The sequence below is a fragment of the Schistocerca gregaria genome, chromosome 8, assembly GCF_023897955.1.
Source record: "Schistocerca gregaria isolate iqSchGreg1 chromosome 8, iqSchGreg1.2, whole genome shotgun sequence".
Classification (NCBI taxonomy): domain Eukaryota; kingdom Metazoa; phylum Arthropoda; class Insecta; order Orthoptera; family Acrididae; genus Schistocerca; species Schistocerca gregaria.
Genome location: NC_064927.1, coordinates 292,943,969 through 292,956,510, shown reverse-complemented (window position 1 = coordinate 292,956,510; position 12,542 = coordinate 292,943,969). Strand labels below are relative to the sequence as shown.

The following is a 12,542-nucleotide window of genomic DNA, read 5'->3' as shown; positions in this document are numbered from 1 at the left end:
GCGCCTGGCCATCCGGATTTAGGTTTCCCCTAAATCGGTTAAGACAAATGTCTGCATGGTTCCTTCTAAAGAACATTGTATGTAGGTCTTATATTGGTAACGCCACGTAGCGCTCTGAAAATCACTGGCTGTGCTGTGTGCAGTCAGTGGCTGGTTGGCATTGTTGTAATACACGCCATTGTAGTGTTGGGCAGATGGATGTTAACAGCGCGTAGCGTTGCGCAGTTGGAGGTGAGCCGCCAGCAGTAGTGGACGTGGGGAGAGAGATGGCGGAGTTTTGTAATTTGTGAGACTGGATGTCATGAACTGCTATATATTTAACTATTAAGGTAAATACATTGTTTGTTCTCTATCAAAATCTTTCATTTGCTAACTATGCCTGTCAGTAGTTGGTGCCTTCAGTAGTTTGAATCTTTTATTTAGCTGGCAGGAGTGGTGCTCGCTGTATTTGCAGTAGTTAGAGTAACGAAGATTTTTGTGAGGTAAGTGATTAATGTTAGTCAGGGCCATTCTTTTGTAGAGATTTTTGAAAGTCAGATTGCGTTGCGCTAAAAATATTGTGTGTCAGTTTAAGCACACTCATGTATAAGTTTTACTAAGGGGACGTTTCAAGATGTCGTATGCAAGGCGTGATGAGCGGGATATGTTGGGGCTGGTACAACGCTGTAAAAACGAATTGGCAAATACCCGCCAAAATAAAAAATTCAACCCCCAGCTCAACTCGCCCAATAACAGTCACACAAGGCGATACATTAAAGTATTTGAGCAGAGCACACTTGCTCATATCGCTTCTTTCGCTTGCAGAACTGCTTTGGGTTCCATTACCTAGCTAGGACTTCTCTGGCGTCTCGGAAGGTGGCCCACTTGCAGCGCCTCTGGCAGGATTTAAGCACTCATACAGCCCAGGCTAGGCATCTGCCGGGGGTTGACTGTTAGTCCGGCTGTATGACGGTCTGCACTTGCTACCTGTGCAGGTCTCATCGCCGCGTCTGGATTTCAGTTAGAAGCCTACACCTACTGGGGAGTTAGACTAGGCCCGTTTCTTCTTGGTAGGCATGACCACATACACGATCCTTAGTTTTCGCAGGAACGACACAGGAGTAAAAGGTGAGCACCAGGTCTCGTGAGCGGTAAAGTGTCTGCCACTGATGCATACATTTTCTAGGTTTATTTTTCATTGTCAGTTAACTTTAAGCACTTGCGGGTCAGTTACGTTCAGTTGCCTGCTCTGATTTTCCCTGTCATAGCTGGAGGCCAGTGTGCTATTTGCCATTTATTTGTTATGTAAATTTAATTCACACGTATTCTATGTGTGTGATTTAGAATTTGTGCTGACAGAACAGCTCGGGGCGCTAGCCGAGCTCAAGCCAGTTAGCATGTGTTGGCTAATCCATATTTTCAGCCCCTTCATTTGTTTTGAATTTGTCCTTGACTGCGCTTATGAATAAGTGCTTATGCTTGTTGATTTGCAGTGCTCCCAGTTTATTTTAAATGCAACGTAGAGGTTACGTAGTCTGCTAGCTTGTAGTTTTTTTTTAATGTTCGAAGTGTTATTCGCATTGTGGCTATAATATCAAATTTAAAGTAGCCAAAATAATTTTTAAATCCATTCAGTTCTCTCGGTGCGAACTTCTAATGTCTTACGTTGTTGTAAGTTAGAAAAGTAAATTCTCTGAAATATTCAAAGGACATTAGTTTAAAGTTTTGTTGACTTATTGCAGTGTTCCCACGAGCTTAACTGTTCGCTGTTGTTTATGTTAAATTTGGCCTCAGTAGCAAATAAATATTGTTCATCATTGTGTAAGGTGGCAGAATAAATGCTGGTCAGATTCGCACCTTACAGAGGAGTAATTTGATGGAACACTGCGTTCACAGCGAATGATATCCAGCTAGAAATTAGCTGTAGCATCGTTTAGTTCCAACTGTGGAGAAACGAACTGGCCAATTAGTTAATTGTTCTTACGCGAACTGAGAGGGCATTATAATATGCACGCTGCTCCAACCATGCGCGTGTATATCGCCACAATCTAAGACTAGGGATGAGTACATGTTCTCCCTCATAACGCGAAACATAGAGAAAGTTTCTGCTGAAAAATTCAGCAAACGTGTAATTAGTTTTATAGGAATTTCAACGGAAGAGAGTTCATTGCAGGTTGAGGCAAATACCACGCGCGGAGGCGTAAATTTGTTGGTCCACCATCCTGTGTCCACTGTAAATTCGAGCGACCTTCCGCAATCTTTTGCTCAATTTGTCACATAAGTAACCATCCACCGTAGACTTGATTGTCATCCTAAAAATAGTACCGAAATTTGAACCGGAATCGGACAATTTCGTAGTGCTGACCAACATTATAACGTAAGTGTAGGAACAATTTTGTAAAAAGACTTCTAGTTGAACTTTAATATTGTAGTGTTGATGATAGTTTAATCTTCTGAGAGTTAATATTTGATATTGTTGTGTTTAGGATTATTTCATTTTTTGATGTGGACGAGATTCGTTATCCTTTCAACTGTTTTTTGTTGTCAGATTGAAAACTGTGTAAAAGTTTGTATTTTTGTGCTAATATTGCGACATTAAACATGTCATTTATACTAAGACAGTTGTCCTCAATCTCATAATAAGTAAACCACAAAAATATTGCACCTTACAATTGCTTATATTAAATTTGGCAAAATTATATATTGAAAATGATTATCTTTTTAATGCTCAGCAGCTTTTCGCTCCCAGATCGAACTTCCCCGCTATTTCAGTGTTTCCTACCAACATCACATTCTAAGTACACTATGTAGTACCAGTACAATATGTATCAAACTTTGCGGATTTCATCATGTAATTTAATTGACATTAAATAATTAAACTTTCATTTCATTCTAAACTGATTCTCATTACCAACATCAGTCTGAGAAGTGACCCTTTTTTTTTTCGGCCTCAGTCTTCTGACTGGTTTAATGCTGCCCGCCACGAATTCCTCTTCTGTACCAACCTCTTCATCTTCTTCATCTCAGAGTAGCACTTGCAACTCACATCGTCAATTATTTCGTGGAAGTATTCCACTCTCTGCTGTCACCTACAGGTTTTGGCCTCTAAAGTTTCCTCTTGACAATGGAAGTCATTCCATCATGTCTTAACAGGTGTCCTATCATCCTGTCCCTTCTCCTTATCAGTGTTTTCCACATATTTCTTTTCTCTCAGCTTTTGCGAAAAACCACCTCATTCCTTACCTTAACAGTCCACCTAATTTTCAACATTAGTCTGTAGCATCACATCTCAAATGCCTCGATTATCTTCTGTGCCGGTTTTCCCACAGTCCATGTTTCACTACCATACAATGCTGTATTCCAGACGTACGTTCTTAGAAATTTCTGCCTCATATGAAGGCCTTTGTTTGATATTAATTGACTTCTCTTGGCCAGGAATGCTCTTTCTGCCATCGTTAGTCTGCTTTTGTTGTTCTACTTGCTCTGTCCGTCATTGGTTATTTTACTGCCAAGGTACCAGAATTCCTTAATTTCATCTACTTCGTGACCACCGATGCTGATATTAAGTTTCTCTCTCTGTTCTCATTTCTGCTGTATCTCATTACTTTCGTCTTTCTTCGATTTACACCCAGTCCATATTTTGGGCTCATTAGATTGTTCATTCCATTCAGCAGATCATGTCATTCTTCTTCACATTCACTCAGGATAGCAACGTCATCTGCAAATTGTATAATTAATATCCTTTCACCTTGAATTTTAATTCCACTCCTGAACCTTTCTTTTATTTCCATCATTGCTTCCTCGATGTATAGGTTGAGCAGTAGGAGGAAAGACTACATCACTGTCTTTAAATCTGAGCACTTTGTTCTTGGTCGTCCACTTTTATTATTCCCTCTTGGCCCTTGTACATATTGTATATTACTCATCTCACCCTATAGCTTACCCCTACTTTTCTCAGAATTTCGAACATCTTTCGCTAATTTACACTGTCGAAGGCTTTTTCCTGATCGACAAATTCTATGAACGTGCCTTGATTTTTGTTTAGTCTTGCTTCCATTATCAACCACAACGTCTGTATTGTCTCTCTGGTGCCTTTACCTTTTGTAAAGCCAAACTGCTCGTCATCTAGCACATCCTCAATTTTCTTTTCCATCTTTCTATGGATTATTCTTGTCAGCAACTTGGATGTATGGGCTATTAAGTGGATTGTGCGATAATTCTTCCACTTGTCAGCTCTTGCAGTCTTCGTAATTTTATGAATAATATTTTTCCGAAAGTCAGATGGTATGTCACCAGACTCATTCATTCTTCACACCAAGGTGAATAGTCGTTTTGTTGCAACTTACCACTATGATTTTAGAAATTCTGATGGAATGTTATCTATCACTTCTTCTGCTTCTCTGCATTTTCTGTTTATTTCATTCCTCAGCGACCTTTCTTTCTGTATTTCTGAGTTTACCGGAACATTTTTTAACTTCCTCCTTTCATCCATCGAATGAAGTATTTCTTCTGTTATCCATGGTTTGGTCGCAGTTACCTTCTTTGTACCTACGTTCTCTTTCCCAACTTCTGTGATGGCCCTTTTTAGAGATATTCAATCCTCTTCAACTGTACTGCTTAATAAGCAATTCCTTATAGCTTTATCTACAGCCTTAGAGAGCGTATCTAGTCATTCCTTAGTACTTCTGTATCCCACTTCTTTGCATATTGATTCTTCCTGACTAATGTCTTAAACTTTAGCCTACTCTTCATCACCACTATATTGTGATCTGAGTCTATATCTGCTCTTGGGTGCGCCTTACAATTCAGTATCTGATTTCGGAATCTCTGTCTGACCATGATGTAATCTAACTAAAATCTTCCCGTATCACCCGGCCTTTTCCAAGTATGACTCCTCTTGTGATTCTTGAACAGAGTATTCGCTATTACTGGCTAAAACTTGTTACAGAACTTAATTAACTTTTCTCATATCTCATTCCTTGTACCAAGGGCATATTATCCTGTAACCTTTTCTTCTACTACTTCCCCTACAACTGCATTCTAGTCTCACATGACTATTAGTTTCGTTCCCCTTTACGTACTGTAATAACCTTTCAATATCCTCATATACTTTCTTTATCTCTTTATCTTCAGCTTGTGATGTCGGCATACACTCCTGGAAATGGAAAAAAGAACACATTGACACCGGTGTGTCAGACCCACCATACTTGCTCCGGACACTGCGAGAGGGCTGTACAAGCAAAGATCACACGCACGGCACAGCGGACACACCAGGAACCGCGGTGTTGGCCGTCGAATGGCGCTAGCTGCGCACCATTTGTGCACCGCCGCCGTCAGTGTCAGCCAGTTTGCTGTGGCATACGGAGCTCCATCGCAGTCTTTAACACTGGTAGCATGCCGCGACAGCGTGGACGTGAACCGTATATGCAGTTGACGGACTTTGAGCGAGGGCGTATAGTGGGCATGCGGGAGGCCGGGTGGACGTACCGCCGAATTGCTCAACACGTGGGGCGTGAGGTCTCCACAGTACATCGATGTTGTCGCCAGTAGTCGGCGGAAGGTGCACGTGCCCGTCGACCTGGGACCGGACCGCAGCGACGCACGGATGCACGCCAAGACCGTAGGATCCTACGCAGTGCCGTAGGGGACCGCACAGCCACTTCCCAGCAAATTAGGGACACTGTTGCTCCTGGGGTATCGGCGAGGACCATTCGCAACCGTCTCCATGAAGCTGGGCTACGGTTCCGCACACCGTTAGGCCGTCTTCCGCTCACACCCCAACATCGTGCAGCCCGCCTCCAGTGGTGTCGCGACAGGCGTGAATGGAGGGACGAATAGAGACGTGTCGTCTTCAGCGATGAGAGTCGCTTCTGCCTTGGTGCCAATGATGGTCGTATGCGTGTTTGGCGCTGTGCAGGTGAGCGCCACAATCAGGACTGCATACGACTGAGGCACACAGTGCCAACACCCGGCATCATGGTGTGGGGAGCGATCTCCTACACTGGCTGTACACCTCTGGTGATCGTCGAGGGGACACTGAATAGTGCACAGTACATCCAAACCGTCATCGAACCCATCGTTCTACCATTCCTAGACCGGCAAGGGAACTTGCTGTTCCAACAGGACAAAGCACGTCCGCATGTATCCCGTGCCACCCAACGTGCTCTAGAAGGTGTAAGTCAACTACCCTGGCCAGCAAGATCTCCGGATCTGTCCCCCATTGAGCATGTTTGGGACTGGATGAAGCGTCGTCTCACGCGGTCTGCACGTCCAGCACGAACGCTGGTCCAACTGAGGCGCCAGGTGGAAATGGCATGGCAAGCCGTTCCACAGGACTACATCCAGCATCTCTACGATCGTCTCCATGGGAGAATAGCAGCCCGCATTGCTGCGAAAGGTGGATATACTCTGTACTAGTGCCGACATTGTGCATGCTTTGTTGCCTGTGTCTATGTGCCTGTGGTTCTGTCAGTGTGATCATGTGATGTATCTGACCCCAGGAATGTGTCAATAAAGTTTCCCCTTCCTGGGACAATGAATTCACGGTGTTCTTATTTCAATTTCCAGGAGTGTATATACCTGAACTATAGTTGTCGGTGTTGGTTTACTGTCGATTCTGATAAGAACAACCCTATTACAGAACTGTTCACAGTATCACACTCTCTGCCCTACCTTCCTATTCATAACGAATCGTACTCCCGTTATGCCATTTTATGCTGCTGTTGTTATTACCTTATACTCATCTGACAAGAAATCCTTATTTTCTTTTCCATTTCACTTCACTGACCCCTACTATATCTAGATTGAGCCTTTGCAATTGCCTGTTCAGATTTCCTAGCTTCCCTACCACATTCAAGCTTCTGACATTCCACGCCCCAAGTATAGAACGTTATCCTTTCGTTGATTATTCAATCTTTTTTTCATGGTAACCTCCCCCTTGGCAGTCCCCTCCCAGAGGTCTGAATAGGGGACTAATTCGGAATCTTTTGCCAATGGAGAGATCATCATGCCAGTTGTCAATTATAGGCCACATGTCTTTTTGACACTTCCGTTGGCAGAACGAAGTTGACTTCTTATGCCGGAAGTCTCCTACAGCCACAAAAACACTTTTTTTTTTCGTTGTGGCATGGAAGCAAAGAACCTCCGAATGTTACAGTAATTTCTTCCCATGCCTGAAGCTCATGATGCGTCAGATCATGAAGGTTGCTGGCTGAAGGCTGGTAGGAAAGTATACGTTTGCACATCGCATCCCAGACGTCTTCTACATATAACAAATCAGGACTGGCCAGGCCAGTCATGTAACCATAGGTTTCTCAAGGCGGTTGTGCTGTCGAAAGCAGTGTGAGGTCAGAAAATATCCTAGTGTAATATACCATTTGGTACCCTGGACATGAAAAGTATGACAACAGAGTTTGTCATCCTTGCTACAAAATGGCGAACATTGAGCGTCCACTCAACAATTACCAAATCATTCCTGTCGTCATATCTAATGCCTCCCCATTCCATAATTTCAGGAATCTGTCTCGAGAATCGCTGCTTTCTGTGACCTTTGGCGAGATCATCTACGGATACAACGGCGCCGATTTAAGAGTCACAAACAGAAGTGATAGTCGTCATGGGAAAGCTCAGAATGCCACTCAGTGCACCACAGTTAGTTCCTGCTCCCACGCCATACAATAAGCTCTGTTATCTTGTCTACTAATCTTAGAAAGGATAAAGTTTTGCGCCAGGCATATCATTAATTGTATTTATTCACCATGATCCCAATTTAGGCTTATACTGCCATTTTCAAGTGATGTCAATGTATCGTTAAATTTAGGAGGGCCTGTCCTCGTGTCATGCATGTTTAAATAAACCATACGTAAATCGGTACGCATGTGACAACATGCCTACCTAATATGTTCAAAAACGCCGCCCGCATTAAGAAACGGGAATGTCCGGTCTCATACCTCGGGTACTAAGGGTGATATAAAGGGAGGGTCAAGTGTTTTGAATAGCCCCTGGGGTAGGGACCATTTGTACACCCAAAGAAGGATCATCTTAGTGTCACTATCCTACAGTAAAGGGTCAAAATATGAAAATTGTACACTTCCTCCTGCTTAGGGAAATGGAGTAAATCGGTTGGATCTTCTTGCATTTGATGTGGTCCACGGTTTGCTTGATGGGACTTTTGGAGGCACCATCAGTTCATGGGCGGTTCCTGGGAAATCCCAAAAAAGTGTTTTTTTATGTTTTCGCCGTCACCAGCAGAGCAAACCCAAGCGAGGGTTCCAGAACGGCTATGTACAGCATGTGCCTGAAACTCTAACGAGACATTCAAGGATCCCGCTCTTGAACAAACTTGACAATGCTCTCCATATCTTTATCCGTTTCCAAGATACATATGTTCAAGGTTAGTTTACTTCCATAGGTAAACCCGATATGAGGCGAAATCTAAATAATAAATAACCGCAGCAAATCATTCACACTTTGACAGTATGCAGGGTGGTCCATTGTCGTGATTGGGCCAATTATCTCACGAAATAAGCGTCAAACGAAAAATCTGCAAAGAACGAAACTTGTCTAGCTTGAAGAGTGAAACCAGTTTGCGCTATGGTTGGCCCGCTAGATGGCGTTGCCATAGGTCAAACGATTATCAACTGCGTTATTTTAAATTTGAACCCCCATTTTTATTACATATTCGTGTAGTACGTAAAGAAATAAGAATATTTTAGTTGGACTACTTTTTTTGCTTTGTGATAGATGGCGCTGTAATAGTCACAAACATATGGCTCACAATTTTAGACGAACAGTTGGAAACAGGTAGGTTTTTTAAATTAAAATACAGAACATAGGTACGTTTGAACATTTTATTTTGGTTGTTCCAATGTGATAGATGTACCTTTGTGAACTTATCATTTCCGAGAACGCATGCTGTTACAGTGTGGCCGGCCTAAGTGGCCGAGCTGTTCTAGGCGCTATTGTCCGGAACCGCGCGACCGCTACGGTGGCTGGTTCGAATCCTGCATCGGGCATGGATGTGTGTGATGTCCTTAGGTTAGTTAGGTTTAAGTAGTTATAAGTTCTAGGGGACTGATGACCTCCGAAGTTAAGTCCCATAGTGCTCAGAGCAATTTTTTGTTTTGTTTTGTTACAGCAAGACGACCTGTAAATACCACATTAATGCAATACATGCTTAAAATGATGCCTGTAAACCTCAATGTATTTGGCAATACGTGTAACGACATTTCTCTCAACAGTGAGTAGTTCGCCTTCGCCTGACGCATGTTGCCAGGCGTTGTCGGTGGATCACGGTAGCAAATATCCTTCAACTCTCCCCACAGAAAGAAATCCGGGGACGTCAGATCCGGTGAACGTGCGGGCCATGGTGCTTTGACGACCAATCCATCTGTCAAGAAATATGCTATTCAATACCGCTTCAACTGCACGCGAGCTATGTGCTGGACATCCATCATGTTTGCAGTACATCGACATTCTGTCATGCAGTGAAACATCTTGTAGTAACATCGATAGAACATTACGTAGGAAATCAGCATACATTGCACCATTTAGATTGCCATCGATAAAATGGGGGCCAATTATCCTTCCTCCATAATTGCGCACCATACATTAACCCGCCAAGGTCGCTGATGTTCCATTTGTCGCTGCTATCGTGGATTTTCCGATGCCCAATAGTGCACATTATGCCGGTTTACGTTACCGCTGTTGGTGAATGACGCTTCGTCGCTAAATAGAACGCGTGCAAAAAATCTGTCTTCGTCCCGTAATATCTCTTGTGCCCAGTGGCAGAACTGTACACGACGTTCAAAGTCGTCGCCATACAATTACCGGTGCATAGAAATATGCTACGGGTGCAATCGATGTTGATGTAGCATTCTCAACAGCGACGTTTTTGAGATTCCCGATTGTCGCGCTATTTGTCTGCTACTGATGTGCTTATTATCCGCGACAGCAGCTAAAACTCCTAATTGGGCATCATCATTTGTTGCAGGTCGTGGTTTACGTTTTACATGTGGCTTGAACACTTCCTGTTTCCTTAAATAACGTAACCAGATGATGTCGTCCAGGCTACCGAGCAGCATACATAGCACACGCCCGTTGGGCATTTTGATCACAATAGCCACACATCAACACTATATCGACCTTTTCCGCAATTGGTAAATGGTCCATTTTAACACGGGTATCAAGAAGCAAATACCGTGCGTGATACCACGTACTTATACGTTTGTGAGTATTACAGCGCCATCTATCACAAAGCGGAAAAGTGGTCCAACTTAAACATTCATATTTCTTTAGGTACTACACGAATATGTAATAAAAAACGTGGGTTCCTATTTAAAAAAAAAACGCAGTTGATATCTGTTTGACCTATGGCAGGGCCATCTAGCGGGCAACCATAGCGCCATCTGGTTTTCCCCTTCAAGCTAGACGAGTTCCGTTCTTTGTAGTTTTTTCATTTCATGCTTATTTCGTGAAATATTTGGCCCGGTCACTATCAATGGACCACCCTGTATACAGTATATATGCTATCTATCCACTCCAGTTTAGGCGAAGAAAAATTGTGAAGTGTGTAGTGCAGCGTTTAACTCTACATTTAAATTCGAAATGGAACCAATGTTACTTTTCATAGGTACTAGGATATTTTTAGATGTTTTTTCAGTTAATGTACTTGCCTGATAAATGTTTCTCCAACGTGACAGCATTTATTTGCAGGTTTCCTTTTTCGAAACCGCAGGTTTTAGGATAAATGGTTAATTTCGGTTAAGAGGCAAGCTTCCGGACCGGAAGAAAACCGTTTTCTATGTTCGAAACATTTCGAGAGGAGTTGCTTTCCTGCAAACAATCGAAACTGAGGAAGGCTGAAACTTGGTGCTGTTACATTTCTCTTGCATTTTATGAACCATATAGTAGAAAAGCAGAACTTTTTTCCGCGCGTAAGTTTACACAACACTGGCTGCTATTCAATTTGTCGGCTGTTTACCGTAGACCACTTGTAGGGCCTTGTAGTACGGTGTGGGTTTGCAGGAAACGCTTAATGACGTGCTGCAATCTCTCGGTGTATTCTCTCTGTCTCTGATCACGACTACGCATTGGCAATAATTGTTTGCACTACAGAAGGTTCAAATGTTCAAATATGTGTTAAATCTTACGGGACTTAACTGCTAAGGTCATCAATCCCTAAGCTTACACACTGCTTAGCCTGAATTATCCTAAGGACAAACACACACACCCATGCCCGAGGGAGGACTCGAACCTCCGCCGACATCAGCCGCACAGTCCATGACTGCAGCTTCTTAGACCGCTCGCCTAATCCCGCGCAGCACTACAGAAGGTGGTGCACTGTACAGACACAGCTGTTGCCTTCGTCCACTGGCCGACGACTGCCAAGAGCAGCTCGGACTGAGCTGCGCCTCGTGTGGAAACGAGCAGTCAGTTAGCAAGCGTTTCGAGAATACAAACGAGCGTGGCGGATAGCCTCGAGGAAATATTTGAGCAATTAGCGTTTTCGCCCCGCGGTTTCCTCACCGTCTGTCTGAAAGGGCGCGGGCGCGCGACCGCCGGCAACCGCAGCGGCAGCCGAGCGTTTCGGCGTCGCGTGTCGCAGGCCCACCCACTTGGCGCCCGACACTACCACGGGGGCGCGGCTTTCGCCACACAGATAGTTCCGCTCCGGAGGACGTGCGAGAAAACGACAAGCCGCGCCCTTCCCCTCGCGAGTCGCAGCTTTGCCCGGGCAGCAAGAACTCGCCGGCGGGGAGGGGCGCGCTGTTTTTCGGCATCTTACGCAGAGCCTTCAGGCCCCGTGTGTATAAATTGTTCAGCGATTCCCCGGGACACCAGTCAGCCACCAGGCGCAGAGAAGGTAACCACACGGGACAAGTCACAAGCATGGTCCGCAGTCAGGTAAAGTCTCGCAGATAAGTGCATGTTGAGAGTCGTCCAAGACACGGGGAGATGTTGCTTGTCAGTGTCGACAAAAGTAAGGTGTGTAGTGGTTGTTGTAGGACATATCTCACAGTCAGCCTAAAGGAAAACGGTAAACATTACTTTTAACAACAAAACTGACAGCAGTCAAATGCTCTCCCAAATTCTTCAATGGCTAAAAGAATTTAGAATTATCAGTTATTTTAAATATCCTGTATAAATTTAACTTTTCGGAACAGTTTTCTGTAGACATATGTCTGGATTATAGTCTTTTACAGGAATGAAACATACATAATTTACATTATTTATTTGTGGTAAGATCAAAATAAACATAAATAAACAACATTTGAAGCTAAATGTCGCATTGATGCGGGCTGCGCAAATGTCCAGTGGGCAGGTCATTTATAGTTCAAAAAGATTTCGGGCTTGCAGCCGGTCGTCGTAAACTTCATTGCGCGATATTTCGGCTGGACAACTGCCACGACGACCGGATGCAAGCCCGAAATCTTTTTGATCAGTTGATTCGATGGGAAAATTTCAAATTTTACAACAGGTCATTTATAAATGGTCATTTGTCTGGGCATTTGCCCTAAGCAATTCTAAATGCCCAAAATCTGGGCATTTATATAAAAAAGTAC

The 12,542-nt window shown here is 43.7% G+C and overlaps 1 protein-coding gene across 1 annotated transcript in view; it reads left to right on the top strand.

Annotated features, from left to right (window-relative positions):
- The first annotated feature begins 11,807 nt into the window (after positions 1-11,807).
- LOC126285395 (cuticle protein 7-like) overlaps positions 11,808-12,542 on the top strand; it is a 35,684-nt gene continuing 34,949 nt past the window's right edge. The window contains exon 1 of the mRNA XM_049984740.1: positions 11,808-11,883. Coding sequence (XP_049840697.1) covers positions 11,869-11,883 — 15 coding nt within the window. The 5' untranslated portion in view covers positions 11,808-11,868. The remainder of the gene's footprint in view (positions 11,884-12,542) is intronic.